This window comes from Trematomus bernacchii, unplaced genomic scaffold, assembly GCF_902827165.1.
Source record: "Trematomus bernacchii unplaced genomic scaffold, fTreBer1.1, whole genome shotgun sequence".
In the NCBI taxonomy this organism is placed as follows: domain Eukaryota; kingdom Metazoa; phylum Chordata; class Actinopteri; order Perciformes; family Nototheniidae; genus Trematomus; species Trematomus bernacchii.
Genome location: NW_022987695.1, coordinates 178,572 through 194,669, shown reverse-complemented (window position 1 = coordinate 194,669; position 16,098 = coordinate 178,572). Strand labels below are relative to the sequence as shown.

The 16,098-nt window shown below is 39.3% G+C and overlaps 1 protein-coding gene across 16 annotated transcripts in view; it reads right to left on the bottom strand.

Moving 5' to 3' along the window:
• The window catches only part of LOC117489241, a 72,135-nt gene that overhangs the window by 11,114 nt on the left and 44,923 nt on the right, over window positions 1-16,098 (bottom strand). For 9 of the 16 annotated variants that reach the window (XM_034138415.1, XM_034138424.1, XM_034138421.1 and 6 more), the window contains 4 exons: window positions 11,140-11,242; window positions 10,362-10,377; window positions 8,278-8,307; window positions 1,593-1,830 (listed from right to left, as the gene is read on the bottom strand). The exons of 2 other annotated variants lie outside the window; for them this stretch is intronic. In XM_034138415.1, the coding sequence (XP_033994306.1) occupies window positions 1,687-1,830; window positions 8,278-8,307; window positions 10,362-10,377; window positions 11,140-11,242 (293 nt within the window). In that variant the 3' untranslated portion in view covers window positions 1,593-1,686. Of the gene's footprint in view, window positions 1-1,592; window positions 1,831-8,277; window positions 8,308-10,361; window positions 10,378-11,139; window positions 11,243-16,098 lie in introns of those variants that run through there. 5 more of the 16 variants (XR_004556591.1, XM_034138419.1, XR_004556590.1 and 2 more) reach the window with 3 other exon arrangements.

The following is a 16,098-nucleotide window of genomic DNA, read 5'->3' as shown; positions in this document are numbered from 1 at the left end:
GAGCGGGGCTGTCAGCATCAGCTTGTAGATGGTATTTTAAACTCGATGCGCTCTGAAACTACGGGGCGGTCGAGGACAAAAAATACACATGCGTTAATCGCGTTAAAATAATTAGTGGCGTTAATTTTTTTTTGCGTTAACGCGTTATTAACGCGTTAACTTGACAGCCCTAAATGGAATACATATATATATATATATATATCTTAGCTCTTAGCTTGACATGCTCGATGTTCAGTTAGCATATATGCTAACTGAACATGCTCGTTCAGTTAGCATGTCAAGCTAAGAGCTAAGATATATGTATATATTTTAGCTTGACAGATGGAACAATGCATGTACTCGCATTTTTACAAGAATCTGATTTTGTGTACGTTTTAAATATTCATTGAAGGTGTCTTTCACATTTGAATGTTTAAAAAAAAACAAACATGTATTAGCTGCTATACTGACATGCACATATGTATAATTATATTATTATTTTAAGTGTGGTTTAAAGTTAAATGATATATAGTTATTGGGTAGAGCCAAGTAACCCAGGTGGATGCAATCAGGCCTCTGTTTTTAGATGGGGTTTGTGGCCATGCTGTAGGCCTGACATTTAAACCATAGACTGTATATATAAAGATTTAAACTAGCTGAAGGGCTTTCTGTTCGAACCACAGTGACATCTAGAGGTTGTTTTGTGCATAACATGTCAACCAAAAGGGTAGAGCTGGCTGAATCAGATGGAGTTAAACTTTTTTTTTTTCCAACAAGATATCAAGACACAAAATGTGCTCTACCAAATGGTGGCGCTGGCAGTTAAAGGGTTACCTTCTGAAAGTGAGGAAGTATGACCAGCTTTGTCCCATAGGATTATACAGGCCAGTCCATTGCTGCTTGTTTAAGAAGTTAACTATTTCCAATATTAAAGTCACTGAAATTGTATTCTATTTTATTCACCTATAGACAAACAACACAACACTCCGTGATGGAGCACGCCCAGAGCTCAACAAATTGGACTCGGACACCTTCCAGTGTCCATTTTGTGAAAGGACCGGGTCATACCCTGGTCTGATGGCTCATTTGCAGAGCCACCAGAGGGCACTTGTGAAATATGGAGGTAAGTACATCTATAATCCTATATGATCATTGTATACTTCATCACATTACATTACATGTTACTTGTTAGATGTGTTTAATGCCTCACACATTATGGATACATGTGTTATTTCTGTGCCCCAGGACATCCTTGGTGTAAATTAATTTTGAATTATAAATTGAACATTAAAAATTTGATTTATATTCAGGTTATGAAGTGTTAATAATGCTGGAAAAGTATCCTTATTTGGGGTAGGCACAATATAAGCATAATCACACATTCAATCTGCAAAAATTCAGTTTATAGGCAAAAATATTATTGTTGGTGACATGATTATTTATTGCTCTCGCACAAACACCTTGTTTCAAATTGCATATTTACAAGAAATTCATGTTGGTTTGTTTCTAGAATCCTCTAAACCACTTTCTGTCTCTTTTTAGGTTATAATGTTTATAAATGCCATCTCAAATGTGTGGCCAGCAGCCATTATCACTGTGGCTTTTGCCCAAGAATCATTGGGAGAAAGGAGATGTTTATTAGTCACTTTAAAAACTGCTGCACTGAACATCCAACTACGTTGGCGGCGGCCCCAGCAACCACAACGACTACTCCAGTGATGGCCCCGACGACTCCTCCAGTGATGGCCCCGACGACCGCTCCAGTGATGGCCCAGACGGCCGCTCCAGTGATGGCTCCGACGGCCGCTCCAGTGATGGCTCCGACGGCCGCTCCAGTGATGGCTCCGGCTGCTGCAGCAACATGGCACAATATTTCCACAGCCCCCAACATTTTGATGTCAAAGCGCAAAACCACAACATGTTATTTTTGTAGCCTACAACTAAAAAGGAACATTTTTCACATGATGTTCTGTTCAATAAATGTTCATTGAGGAAAACGGTATCAGTGTCTTATTGTATATTCATCACAGTGAATGCTGAACTTGCCGGACCATATACTGTAGTTGAAAGTACACAATGAAACACTGGCTTGCTTGTATTAAATCAATACAATTCCCACATGCCCTACCCCGGAACCTGCGGTCTTCAGACTCTGGCCCCCCGCACCAACCTGCGATCCTTCGGGGACAGAGCCTTCAGTATGGCAGCCCCCACTCTCTGGGACGCTCTCCCTGCGGAGATCTGCAACATCCCCACGCTTGCCGCCTTCAAAAGGGCCCTCAAGTCTGCCAAGGTCTTTGGCCCCAAATCTATTTGTTTTGTCTGTCTAATGGCACATTTCCACTACACGGTCGGCCTCGGCCACGCTCGGTACGGCTCGGTACGGCTTGGCCTTAACAGGGCCGACTCACTTCATGCTGCGCTTCCATTACAGTTTAGGAACTGGGGTAGTTACAATAGTAACGCAGTGTAGGCGGAGCCGTGACGTCATCTTCAATGAGAACTCCAGAAACACAACACAGCCGTTAGCTGTTAGCACTCAGAGCTCACAGCTCCTTATATATGTTCAGAAACTAGACAAAAGTTAAACAAGTACACACCACAGACTGCCTGTGTCATGGTGAATACAGTCGCTGCTTTATGTATGTCTGTATAGGCCGTTGTTGTGAGTGTGGACGGTCGGAGCATATACTGCGTTAGCTTAGCCAATCTCCATCTAGAAAAACACCCATTTTAAAAGGTTTTTCGCCTGCCGTCTGTCTGCAGACTTGACAAAGCATTAATTCATGGTTTTTACTAACCGGTATCAGTATGTTGTTACTTCGGCATCATTTTGAAACGTGTATTACAATTAAATCACGGTCAAATATGTCCATCTTGTTGTAGTTGTAGCCCCTTGCCAGCGCTCCTCTCTCTAGTTTAGCATACTCAGCCCGACTCAGCCCTGTTTGTTGGCCTCGATAGAACCACAATTTTCTCGGGCCAGAAAAGACGTGAAAAAGTGGCCCGAGCCGGGCCGGGCCGGAACTAGGCCTAGTGGAAGCGCAACCAAAAACGGGCACGGCACGACACGGCACGCTTAAAGCGAGCTCCGCGCTGTAGTGGAACTGCGCCAAAACATGGACGGCCAGGGACAGAGACAGGGTAAGAAGTAACTGTTCGTCTGACTGCCTTTTGTTATGTTTGTTTCTACTCCTGTTCTTTTTAAAGCGACCTTGGGTCTCATGAAAGGCGCTATATAAATCCAAGTTATTATTAATACATCATTGGAACGGTAAGAATCTCAGCTACAACACTGACTAAAGCCTTCCCATCTCCAGTATGCCTACATGACAAGTATTTTTATAATATACAGAAAACATATCTTTGACTTATTGCAAAATTATAAAATGAAATTCACCCCTGCTGTCATTCTGGCTTTGACTGTTCAAATGAGATGTCAACCATCAAAATGGGATAAGGGGTTCCAGAAATATCACTGTGCAAAAGACACCGGCCAATTTTAACCGATAATAGTATGGGAAGGGGGGTATGACCGAATGCAAGAGAAGAGACAATCATCAAGCCAGATACCAAGGTATTTACAACAGGCAACCACTTCAATTACTTTTCCTTTATGTTATTGTTATTTGGTTTTTATTAGTGCTTTTGTCGTTTTGAAGGAAATTAAAATACTGTATTGAGTTGGTTTCTTCTGTTTTGGAAGCCTTGTATATCTTTTTGGTCTTGTTAGAAATACCCCATGGTAAAACTGTGTTCTAGCAGCAGTTAAAGAAGCTTAGTTTGCTGTCTTAGACTGCCAGATGTATTAAGATGGTTTGTTCACAATTTACACATAAAACCTAAATGTTCATCTGTTTATTGTTCTTCTTCCTTTATATTCAAAGCATGTTGATTGTCTATTGGCTATATCTTGACATTATGTTAATTTGATCATACTTGCCATACATTTATTTTAATTGATGCGATTCCTTCAAAGGTTTTGTAATAGACCCCTAGTACTTTTAATTTATAAAGTAATAATAATACATGTAATAATAAGCTCATTAGTGGCCTGACTGGCCCTACTAATTTGTTCCTTAATGACCCCATGATGTGATTATGTATATCTTAAAACCTTTAACAACTATATTTAGATGTTCACAAATATCTACATTTATGTATAAAATACATGTGTAGCAGTTAGACAAACATAATCAATAGATTATCTCATTAATACCTATTTTATATATTAAAAAAAGTTTACTAAACCACCGTTTGTTGACAAAATGATTTGGGTTGAAAGTTATACTGTTGTGTCTCAAACGGATAGACTAGGTTATTCATTTATTTGCCTAATAGTTGCTTAAAATGCTACAATAACATTTGCAATTCGCTTTTAATCTGCCATGTACGGTAATGTCTCTCAGCCACCGTAGTGTCGTGTCAGGTGGGCGTGTCGTGTAGTGGGCGTGTCGTGTAGTGTCGTGTACTGGCCGCGGCCGCAGCTAGACCATATTGGTGAGCGGTGTGAACAGAGCGGGAGCTGAAAAGGGAAACGGGAGCTGAACCAGAAAAGCTCTCGCGAGGAGCTAGAAAGTGAAAAGCGCCGGTGTGAAAGCCGCATGATCATCTCATATCAACAGCAAGCACAACATGATTTAGATCACATGGGTTTTTTCTTATTACAAAGGAAATAAAATACACTTTTTTACAATCTGTTTGTTTACAGCTTTGGCCATTTGTCCATTCAGTCATTTTCAATATACTTTTTTTTTTTTAAAGCCTGGTTGGCATCTTGCTAGGAATCACATGTTCCTACTTTTCCGATACAAATGATGGCCACCACCAGCGTAAGTAAAACTGTAGTACCTCAATCTTAAAATATCATATAATGAAGAATATGACGTCTTCATGAGTCATTTCAAGAACAAATAGAAGTTAACGTGTCATTTCATAAAACCCATAGGTATTAACTATATGTTAGTAGTTACAGTTAATTGCATTTCTCTGTACAATGTTTAACCTTACATTCTCTTCTTTCACCTGCACTATTTTATTAAAATTGATTGTACTCTGTTTCATTTGCACTATTTCAAGTTTTTTATTATATATATTTTTTTGTCTTATGTCCTGTATATATAATATGTTGCATTGTTGGAGGAACCTAAGATTTGCATTGCCATAACTACACTGTAGCTGCTGTGCACGTGATAATAAAACCCTTGAATCTTGAATCTATACTACGTGTTGCAGCCATTACACTCATATTGGAGTTATGCATAGAAATCTATCATGGCTTCTGGTTGAGAAACGTCTGCAATCTGGTGTTATCACTTTTCTCAGAAATGTCCAATTTGGCAAAAAAAAGACTGTATTTTTATGATCAAATATTTTACACAAGAGACGAGCATGACCATAAGACTAGACAAGCTACATCAGGCCATCTACTGGCACCTACACCCAGGACACATCTTCTGAACTCTTCTGTGACTTATGCGGCTTTCACACCGGCGCTTTTCACTTTCTAGCTCCTCGCGAGAGCTTTTCTGGTTCAGCTCCCGTTTCCCTTTTCAGCTCCCGCTCTCTTCACACTGCCCAGAGCTGCCGCTGCTGCGTCATGACGTCACAGTTTACGTCGCTGATTTTCTCCCACAACAACAACGGGCCGGGGACTGCATCGGGTCGATGATCGTGTTGCTTTTAATCATACGAAGCCAGATTAAATTAAATAACGACTTCTCCAACCTTATACTTTTCTCCAGAGTGCCGTGGTTCATTGTTTATTAATGTGTTTCAGCGGCATTTACCGACCGCTGCAGTGCTGGCTGCTCTTCCACGGGAGTTTATTTTCCCGTTAGCTCCGGGTTAGCTCACACGGCTCTAAAATATTCACTGTCTGACTGTCACACAAGCAGCTGATACATATCCCCAGTTCCCCTTAAGTGAATGTGTGTCAGTCTGAATTGACGCTGTTTGGCATCACAACGCTGTTATGAAAGTTTCTCTGGTATAACATGGGTGATGTTAGCATAGCAACCGAAGCTAAACTGACTACTTGCTAAGCCGTTTCCTATAGGCACATTTTACCGGCGTATTTCTCATTATGATTCTACTTCTGATAGTCGGACATGACAACCTGTATAGCCAATGTATCTCCACAATGATCAATAACAGCGAACGGATGGTCAAAGTAAGGTTTCCTGCACGCCTCGACGTAAGAGACGTAAGCGACGCCGCGTCATAGCTCCGAAGCTCTTGCCTCTGGACCGCCAATTTTTTGGAGCTGGAAGTGAACCGCATTCCGGAGCTATGACGCGCCGCCGCTGCGGTGTGAACAGGAAAAACCGGCGCTTTTCAGGCTCTAGCTCCTAGCAGGAGCTGGAAAAGCGCCGGTGTGAAAGGGGTATTAGAGAGCTACAATGGAACTCATTGCCAAACTACCTTGCTGACATAGAGTCCAGAGCCTCTTTCAAGAAGAGATTGAAGTGCCATCTACTAATGAGCATGTACCCCTTGTGAACTGTAAACCCTAATTTAATTTAATTTCATGCTTTGTACTGGTGGGTGTCTTGTGCACTCATCCTTGGCTGAGTTTGATGTTGAAAGTGGATGAGATTGTTCATGATGTGTGTGATGTTGTTAATGATGTCAGGACTTACTGTATGTCTTGAATGTTGTTGTGTTGAGTAGTATTGTTGTATTGTTTTAAGTGTCGGACCCCAGGAAGAGTAGCTTTTGTCAAGAGCAAAAGCTAACGGGGATCCTAAATAAACATACATTACATGTCACTTGTTAGACGCTTTTATCCAAAGCGACTTACATACTCAATACTGTGGCCAATCCCCACAGGAGCAATTTGGGGTGAAGTGTCTCAAGGACACAACGACATGCACCAACGCACAACCCACTGCACCACACGCCTCCGTTAAAGATAAACATAAACATATGTTATTTGTTATATTTTGAACACTAGATGGCGTAATGGGGCCACAGGATATAATTGATGTCCCTGGTACAGGTGGGTGATCTGGGACTGGGAAGAGCAAACTGTTTTTTGACCGTGTTTGTTGGAAAATAAATGGTATTGAAAGCAATGGAGATCACACGCGTCCAACTAGTTTACCCAGTTCAGCCATTCCCTCTGTGATATTGAGTGGCAATAGTCACCACACTACGTTTCAACACACCTACCCACATTGCTTTTTGTTGGGGTTTTTAAACCAGCTAATCATTAGCATCATATAATAGTCAAATAACTGTACGGCACGTTTAGAATTTGATCCTAGAGTGAGCAACATTCATTAGTTTAGTTTTATCAATTGTTGATCTGCAGTTCAGCGTCAAGATACAAATTGATTTGCAGCTTCTTAAGAAAAGCTTATGAATGATTTTAATTTTTTTGTTGTTGTGAGGAAATACTGTATATTGCACCCCTAATCTTTCTTCGTATCCCCTGCAATACCCTCAAGCACCTCTAGGGTTGGGAACCACTGACTTAAAGGACCAGCTTTAGTGACATCCAGTGGTGAAAATGCAGATTGCAACTAAGTGCTGCAAGAATTAGTATCATGTTTCAATGCCAACCTAGAAGGACGCACCCCCCCTAATGCTGCATTCAAAGTCTGCTCGTAAACTCCTACAACTTAAATATTTCCATTTGATCAGCCTTTACTTCCTGTGCATTACATCTCAGGGGCAAACATTGTGTTGCTTCAATTACATGTATCAGATAATACTTGTTTTTAAATTCCTTGCAGATTCATATTTTATATATAAAACACAATCAGCTATGCATTATAGTAGATACGTGAGATCAGGGCCGTGCCTCCCTACAGGCCGATCACGCAGACTGGCGCAATTAGTGTGGCGCGGCACGGTTTCGCCACTGCGAGGCTCCACCTAGCACCCCCCGTCCCCTGTTCAGGAACTAGTGATGCTCTGTATGTGATGACTACTTCCATTCTTGAGAGGATCACAAACACATGGATCCTGAGATTGAAGCTCAAGCCGGTGACCAGTGATTATTAACATTTTGAGAAAAAGTCATAATTTTGAGATTTTTGAGAAAAAGTCATAATTTTGAGATTTTGAGAAAAAGTCAGAATTTTGAAAAAGTCAGAATTTTGAGATTTTGACAAAAATACCAACAAATTCTCTTTTTTTGTTTTGACTACCTCCATTCTTGAGAGGATAATAAATACATGGATCCTGATATTGAAGCTCAAGAGATCTTTCTAACAGATAACACAACGTTTTTTTAAACATTTCCCTGTACCAGTGGGAAATCGGCCAATCATCGTCCTAGACATTTCCTACCTGAGATTTTGTCCATTGCCTCTCCAATGTCTGAAAGAAAGAAAAGATCAATCAGTCATCTCATATCAACAGCAAGCACAACATGATTTAGATCACATGGGTTTTTTCTTATTATAAAGGAAATAAAATACACTTTTTTACAATCTGTTTTTTTACAGCTTTGGCCATTTGTCCATTCAGTCATTTTCAATATACTTTTTTTTTTTTAAAGCCTGGTTGGCATCTTGCTAGGAATCACATGTTCCTACTTTTCCGATACAAATGATGGCCACCACCAGCGTTAGTAAAACTGTAGTACCTCAATCTTAAAATATCATATAATGAAGAATATGACGTCTTCATGAGTCATTTCAAGAACAAATAGAAGTTAACGTGCCATTTCATAAAACCCATAGGTATTAACTATATGTTAGTAGTTATAGTTAATTGCATTTCTCTGTACAATGTTTAACCTTACATTCTCTTCTTTCACCTGCACTATTTTATTCAAATTGATTGTACTCCGTTTCATTTGCACTATTTCAAGTTTTTTATTATATATATTTTTTTGTCTTATGTCCTGTATATATAATATGTTGCATTGTTGGAGGAACCTAAGCTTTGCATTGCCATAACTACACTGTAGCTGCTGTGCACGTGATAATAAAACCCTTAAATCTTGAATCTATACTACGTGTTGCAGCCATTACACTCATATTGGAGTTATGCATAGAAATCTATCATGGCTTCTGGTTGAGAAATGAAAAATTGGAAAATGTCCAATTATGATCAAATAGTTTACACAAGAGACGAGCATGACCATAAGACGAGACAAGCTACATCAGGCCATCTACTGGCACCTAAACCCAGGACACATCTTCTGAACTCTTCTGTGACTTAGAGAGCTACAATGGAACTCATTGCCAAACTACCTTGCTGACATAGAGTCCAGAGCCTCTTTCAAGAAGAGATTGGAGTGCCATCTACTAATGAGCATGTACCCCTTGTGAACTGTGAACCCTAATTTAATATAATGTCATGCTTTGTACTGGTGGGTGTCTTGTGCACTCATCCTTGGCTGAGTTTGATGTTGAAAGTGGATGAGATTGTTCATGATGTGTGTGATGTTGTTAATGATGTCAGGACTTATGTCTTGAATGTTGTTGTGTTGAGTATTATTGTTGTATTGTTTTAAGTGTCGGACCCCAGGAAGAGTAGCTTTTGTCAAGAGCAAAAGCTAACGGGGATCCTAAATAAACATAGATTACATGTCACTTGTTAGACACTTTTATCCAAAGCGACTTACTTACTCAATACTGTGGCCAATCCCCACAGGAGCAATTTGGGGTGAAGTGTCTCAGGGACACAACGACATGCACCAACGCACAACCCACTGCACCACACGCCTCCGTTAAAAATAAACATATGTTATTTGTTATATTTTGAACACTAGATGGCGTAATGGGGCCACAGGATATAATTGATGTCCCTGGTTCAGGTGGGTGATCTGGGACTGGGAAGAGCAAACAGTTTTTTGACCGTGTTTGTTGGAAAATGAATGGTATTGAAAGCAATGGAGATCACACGCGTCCAACTAGTTTACCCAGTTCAGCCATTCCCTCTGTGATATTGAGTGGCAATAGTCACCACACTACGTGTTCAACACACCTACCCACATTGCTTTTTGTTGGGGTTTTTAAACCAGCTAATAGAGTGGTGCAGTGACGAGTCCTAAAACCCAGAAGTGAGTTAGCATTTTGCCGACGTCACGCCAACTTAAGATCCATATTCAAAAATACAGATTCAAAATGGTACAAGTTGAAGCGTTTGTTTGAACAGTCTGCAGGAGGCAGGTACTTGCTTTCAAGCAGAACAGGGCAAACAAACTTAGAGGAGTGTTCACGTGTTCGGCGTAATGACGTACAACGGCCTCCACAACTTCTGTAGTCCTATTCAGCCACTTGTTAACAACCATCGTTTTTCAGACACGTCAACTCTTCAAAAATCACCAGTGGGGTCACTGCTGATGTATTTAATGTCGTAGAACAAGCATCATATAATAGTCAAATAACTGTACGGCACGTTATTATTAAAGCCATACTTACAATATTGGCTGATGGCCTGAAAGAGAAGAAAAAAAACGAGTGTCATTCAGAAGAAATTCATCCATTCAGAGGTAAACCACAGCAATGATTCCTAACCTCTTGAAGGGATAGTTTGAATGTTATTGGTTGGGGTTTATTGAGGTATTTATAAGGTATAGTTAGAGCTTATGGCAAGGTTAAGCACTGAAGATATTCCAAATATACCGTACACTTAGAATTATCTTTCATTATTTACGTTGGGTTTCCCTTTTTTGGGGTGCGCTCCGCCATCTACTGTAACTGATACAATGCCTATAGATAAACACCTCATACAACCCCACTTCTAAACATCCAAACTAGCCCTTTAAAGTCACATGATCAGTTCTCTTCACATTGATTGTGTGTGAAATGGATTACCGGTCCAGGGGAAACCAAAAGAACATCCTTGACCTGAAACCAGGCCGTGTCAATTTGGACAGGAGGAACTTTATCAATAATACTGGAGAGTAGACTTTAAACACTTTTCAACGAATGGCAGGTTTGTCTTATAAGTTTAACTTGAATCTTGTGTGAATTTGTAAGTGTCATTTACTTAAAGCAGGTTTGTTATTCTTCCATCTATTCTTCTCTAATGCACCTTAGATAAAACATCAGTGATCCAAAGCTTCAGCTCAAAAGCATCTATGTTAATAGTTTAATAGCATCCTTCATTTCCTGTTGATTGCACATGCATTGCACATGCACTTTTGTCCCTTCAAAATGCATTTATTGGAATAATAAACCCCAGAGGTCTTCTTACTTCTGTGTATGCGGCACCGACGCTTCCACGGACACAATGATTACTACAACAACTGCAAAAACAATTATTATAATAATAATCATCTTTCGGTATTTCATCCAGACTGAAAGAAAGAAAAGATCAATCAGTCATCTCATCAACAGCAAACACAACATGAATTAGATCACATGGGTTTTTTCTTATTACAAAGGAAATAAAATACTCTTTTTTTACAGCTTTAGCCATTTGTCCATTCAGTTATTTTCAATATATATATGTATTTTTTAAAGTCTGGTTGGCATCTTGCTTGGAGTTACATTTCCGATACAAAAGATGGTCATCACCAGCGTTGCCAGAAGGGAAAAGTAAAACTATAGTACCTCAATCTTAAAATATCATATAATGAAGAATATGAGTCATTTCAAGAACAAATAGAAGTTAACGTGTCATTTCATAAAACCCTAGGAGGAACCTAAGATTTGCATTGCCATAACTACACTGTAGCTGCTGTGCACGTGATAATAAAACCCTTGAATCTTGAATCTATACTACGTGTTGCAGCCATTACACTCATATTGGAGTTATGCATAGAAATCTATCACGGCTTCCGGTTGAGAAATGAAAAATTGGAAAATGTCCAATTATGATCAAATAGTTTACACAAGAGACGAGCATGACCATCAGACTAGACAAGCTACATCAGGCCATCTACTGGCACCTAAACCCAGGACACATCTTCTGAACTCTTCTGTGACTTAGAGAGCTACAATGGAACTCATTGCCAAACTACCTTGCTGACATAGAGTCCAGAGCCTCTTTCAAGAAGAGATTGAAGTGCCATCTACTAATGAGCATGAACCCCTTGTGAACTGTGAACCCTAATTTAATTTAATTTCATGCTTTGTACTGGTGGGTGTCTTGTGCGCTCATCCTTGGCTGAGTTTGATGTTGAAAGTGGATGAGATTGTTGATGATGTGTGTGATGTTGTTAATGATGTCAGGACTTATGTCTTGAATGTTGTTGTGTTGAGTATTGTTGTATTGTTTTAAGTGTCGGACCCCAGGAAGAGTAGCTTTCTTCAAGAGCAAAAGCTAACGGGGATCCTAAATAACCATAAACATATGTTATTTGTTATATTTTGAACACTAGATGGCGTAATGGGGCCACAGGATATAATTGATGTCCCTGGTACAGGTGGGTGATCTGGGATTGGGAAGAGCAAACAGTTTTTTGACCGTGTTTGTTGGAAAATAAATGGTATTGAAAGCAATGGAGATCACACGCGTCCAACTAGTTTACCCAGTTCAGCCATTCCCTCTGTGATATTGAGTGGCAATAGTCACCACACTACGTTTCAACACACCTACCCACATTGCTTTTTGTTGGGGTTTTTAAACCAGCTAATCGTTAGCATCATATAATAGTCAAATAACTGTACGGCACGTTTAGAATTTGATCCTAGAGTGAGCAACATTAGTTTAGTTTTATCAATTGTTGATCTGCAGTTCAGCGTCAAGATACAAAATGATTTGCAGCTTCTTAAGAAAATACGAATTAGGATATTTTGGGTATTATGATATAATATGTTACTAAATGGATTCTAACTTTAAAAAACACCGGTTTCAACCTCCTAATAGCTTCTTCTTTTTTACACGTGAGTACTACTAGGTAAATATCACTTCACAGCCACTATAGACAGAAGGTTTTCACATGGCAATGGCTTATTAATGTAGATATTGGAAAACTGTCATCTGAAAATAGAAGGTTATTATTAAAGCCATACTTACAAGGTCGCCAGCGGAAGACCTGAAAGAGAAGAAAAAAAACGAGTGTCATTCAGAAGAAATTCATCCATTCAGAGGTAAACCACAGCAATGATTCCTAACCTCTTGAAGGGATAGTTTGAATGTTATTGGTTGGGGTTTATTGAGGTATTTATAAGGTATAGTTAGAGCTTGTGGCAAGGTTAAGCACTGAAGATATTCCAAATATACCGTACACTTAGAATTATCTTTCATTATTTACGTTGGGTTTCCCTTTTTTGGGGTGCGCTCCGCCATCTACTGTAACTGATACAATGCCTATAGATAAACACCTCATACAACCCCACTTCTAAACATCCAAACTAACCCTCTAAAGTCACATGATCAGTTCTCTTCACATTGATTGTGTGTGAAATGAATTACCTGTGCAGGGGAAACTCCAAGAACATCCTTGACCTGAAACCAGGCCATGTCATTGCGGTTGCAGGTCAGCATTTTGCTCTCATGGAACAGAACGTCTACGGTGACGATGACATTCGGGTTTTCCACGAGTCTCCTGCTTTCAGGCACAAAATGATCTTTGTCGTAGGTGTGATGCATCACCACCAGAAAGATTGGTTTCCCACCTGTGAGCACAGAGATAATGTTGGGAAAATACTGAAGGTACTCTTCCAATATCAGAGTACACATGATAACAAAGGTTTCCCAACTGTAGCTGTGAACATGACAGGATGTATGATTACCTAGAAGAGCATCAGGACTGTTTGAGGCATATGATAGCTATGTGATTAACATGATGATTCAGCCTCTATGGAGATAGACATATGACAAGCATGATCATTTCTGACGTGGAGCTAATCTGAACTAAACATTGAATACAGCTTTATATTCCTCCATCTTGTGACTGTGTAACTCCCTCTCTTGGATATCAGCATGTGAAGGACACTGTTCAGGAACTAGTTGATGCTCTGTATGTGATGACTACTTCCATTCTGGAGAGGATCACAAATACATGGATCCTGAGATTGAAGCTCAAGCCGGTGACCAGTGATTATTAACATTTTGAGAAAAGTCAGAATTTTGAGATTTTGAGAAAAAGTCAGAATTTTGGAAAAAAAGTCAAAATTTGAGATTTTGAGAAAAAGTCAGAATTTTGAGATTTTGACCAAAAGTCAGAATTTTGACAAAAATACCAACAAATTCTCTTTTTGTTTTGACTACTTCCATTCCTGAGAGGATAATAAATACATGGATCCTGATATTGAAGCTCAAGCCGGTGACGAGTGAGATTTTTCTAACAGATAACACAACGTTTTTTAACATTTCCCTGTGTACCTTTGAATAACCAGTGGGAAATCGGCCAATCATCGTCCTAGACATTTCCTACCTGGGATTTTGTCCATTGCCTCTCCGATGTCTGTTCCAACTCGAGACGCGATGGGACAGAAAAGCACCAAGTAGTCACTTTGTTCAGGAGAGATCACCTCGATTTGACCCATCCCTTTGAGGTCATTAACATAGGTCTGATGAGCACCGTTGGTACATCCTGCCACGGAGACATGGAATTTCCTCCCCAGCACTAAACACAGAGAAGATTTGTTTTGAGTAATTTTGTTTAGATTCATACCACAAACCCAGATGCAGAAGAACCGTGTCCAAAAGTGTGACTTAAAGTTTCAAAAGCCACCAGACTCCATTGCAAAAATACAGAAGTGAAGTTTTCACATCTTCCCATAATATAACGGACCAATATGCTTGCTTTTGTTCTGTTTTTACCTCTATGTCATTATTAACGACCAGAGATCCAGTTGTAAAGGTGTATGTTGGTTTATCACAACAACCAACTCCTATCTCACTGCATTTTATCCGTTAAACCATTAAAAAAGTATCAGAAATATTAGCAAAGCAGCTTTATTTTAATGACTAAATGTAGTGTATTGTCTATAATACTGGAATATTGCAGTCTTGAAAGAACACCATGGTGGAAAAGTACTTATTTTGTTCACTTAAAGGCAACTTTTTTGTCTCGTGTTCCCCTTGTGCTGGTCACTATTCTATACGAATCACTGTTATCTGTGATTAAATAAGATAAGATGTACTCTCTTGATCCCAATTTGGGAGATGTTTGCGTGGCAGCAGCATAAAAGACAAGGCGTTGCACATAAGAGAAATTAAAAGGGTAGAAATAAAGAATTTTAAAATGTTATGTTAAACGTTTTGTTATTGTATTTAACCCAACTGCTCCTTAGATGAAAATCACTTGTATACCTCACTCTTAATACAAATGTATTTAAACTTGACATTTACACTTATTGTGAGTGAAAAATAATAATATTAAGACTCACTTCTAGCAGTTTCAACATCTATGTTAAGAGCTTTTATTGAGACACTTGACACTTGCTTGTCTTTCATAAGCTTTGATAGTTCTGGGGGCGGGACACCAGGCTTATGAAAATTGATTTTAAAATGTTTTTTTGTGTGGAAATACTGTATATTTCAATCCCTAATCTTTCTTCCTATCCCCTGCAATACCCTTAAGCACCTCTAGGGTTGGGAACCACTGCCTGAAAGGACCAGTGTGTAGCTTTAGTGACATCTAGTGGTGAAAATGCAGATTACAACTATGATCTGCAAGAATTATTATCATTTTTCGATGCCAACCAAGAAGAAAAAAGCCTAAAAAAAAGCCAATTGAGGGTTTCCATTGGAATTATGAATATTGGGGAGAAGCTTCGTAGCAAGCACAACGTTATGATGGTTATAAATTTAGTCCAGCAAGATCAAAGCACAACCTTCTTCATAATCATGTGATTGTGTAAATATTATATTCCATTTCTGACAATAATTCCGCCCTGTCCTACACATAGGTCCTTCAAGTTAAAGTGCCCACACCCTGAAACTAAATTAAAGTCGTATATTTAAAGCTGTGTGTGAGTATTAGCAGCAACTGAGCTTTGAATTTTGAAAGTGAAAGTATTCATCGTGCAGTAAAATGGCCCCTCTTAGGGTGTTACTGTTATATAACACAGGCTGTATATCCTGCTAATCCTTACATTTGACGCGGATAAATTGACATGTAAAGTCATCACATTTAGAGACACATGCTTTTCTTTAGACAGGAAGGACGAATTGTAATCTGTAAAGTCATTAAAAATGTCGTAAAAAAATAGGCCACCTCTGAAATGTGTACAAAGTTGCAAGAATGATGAGTAAATG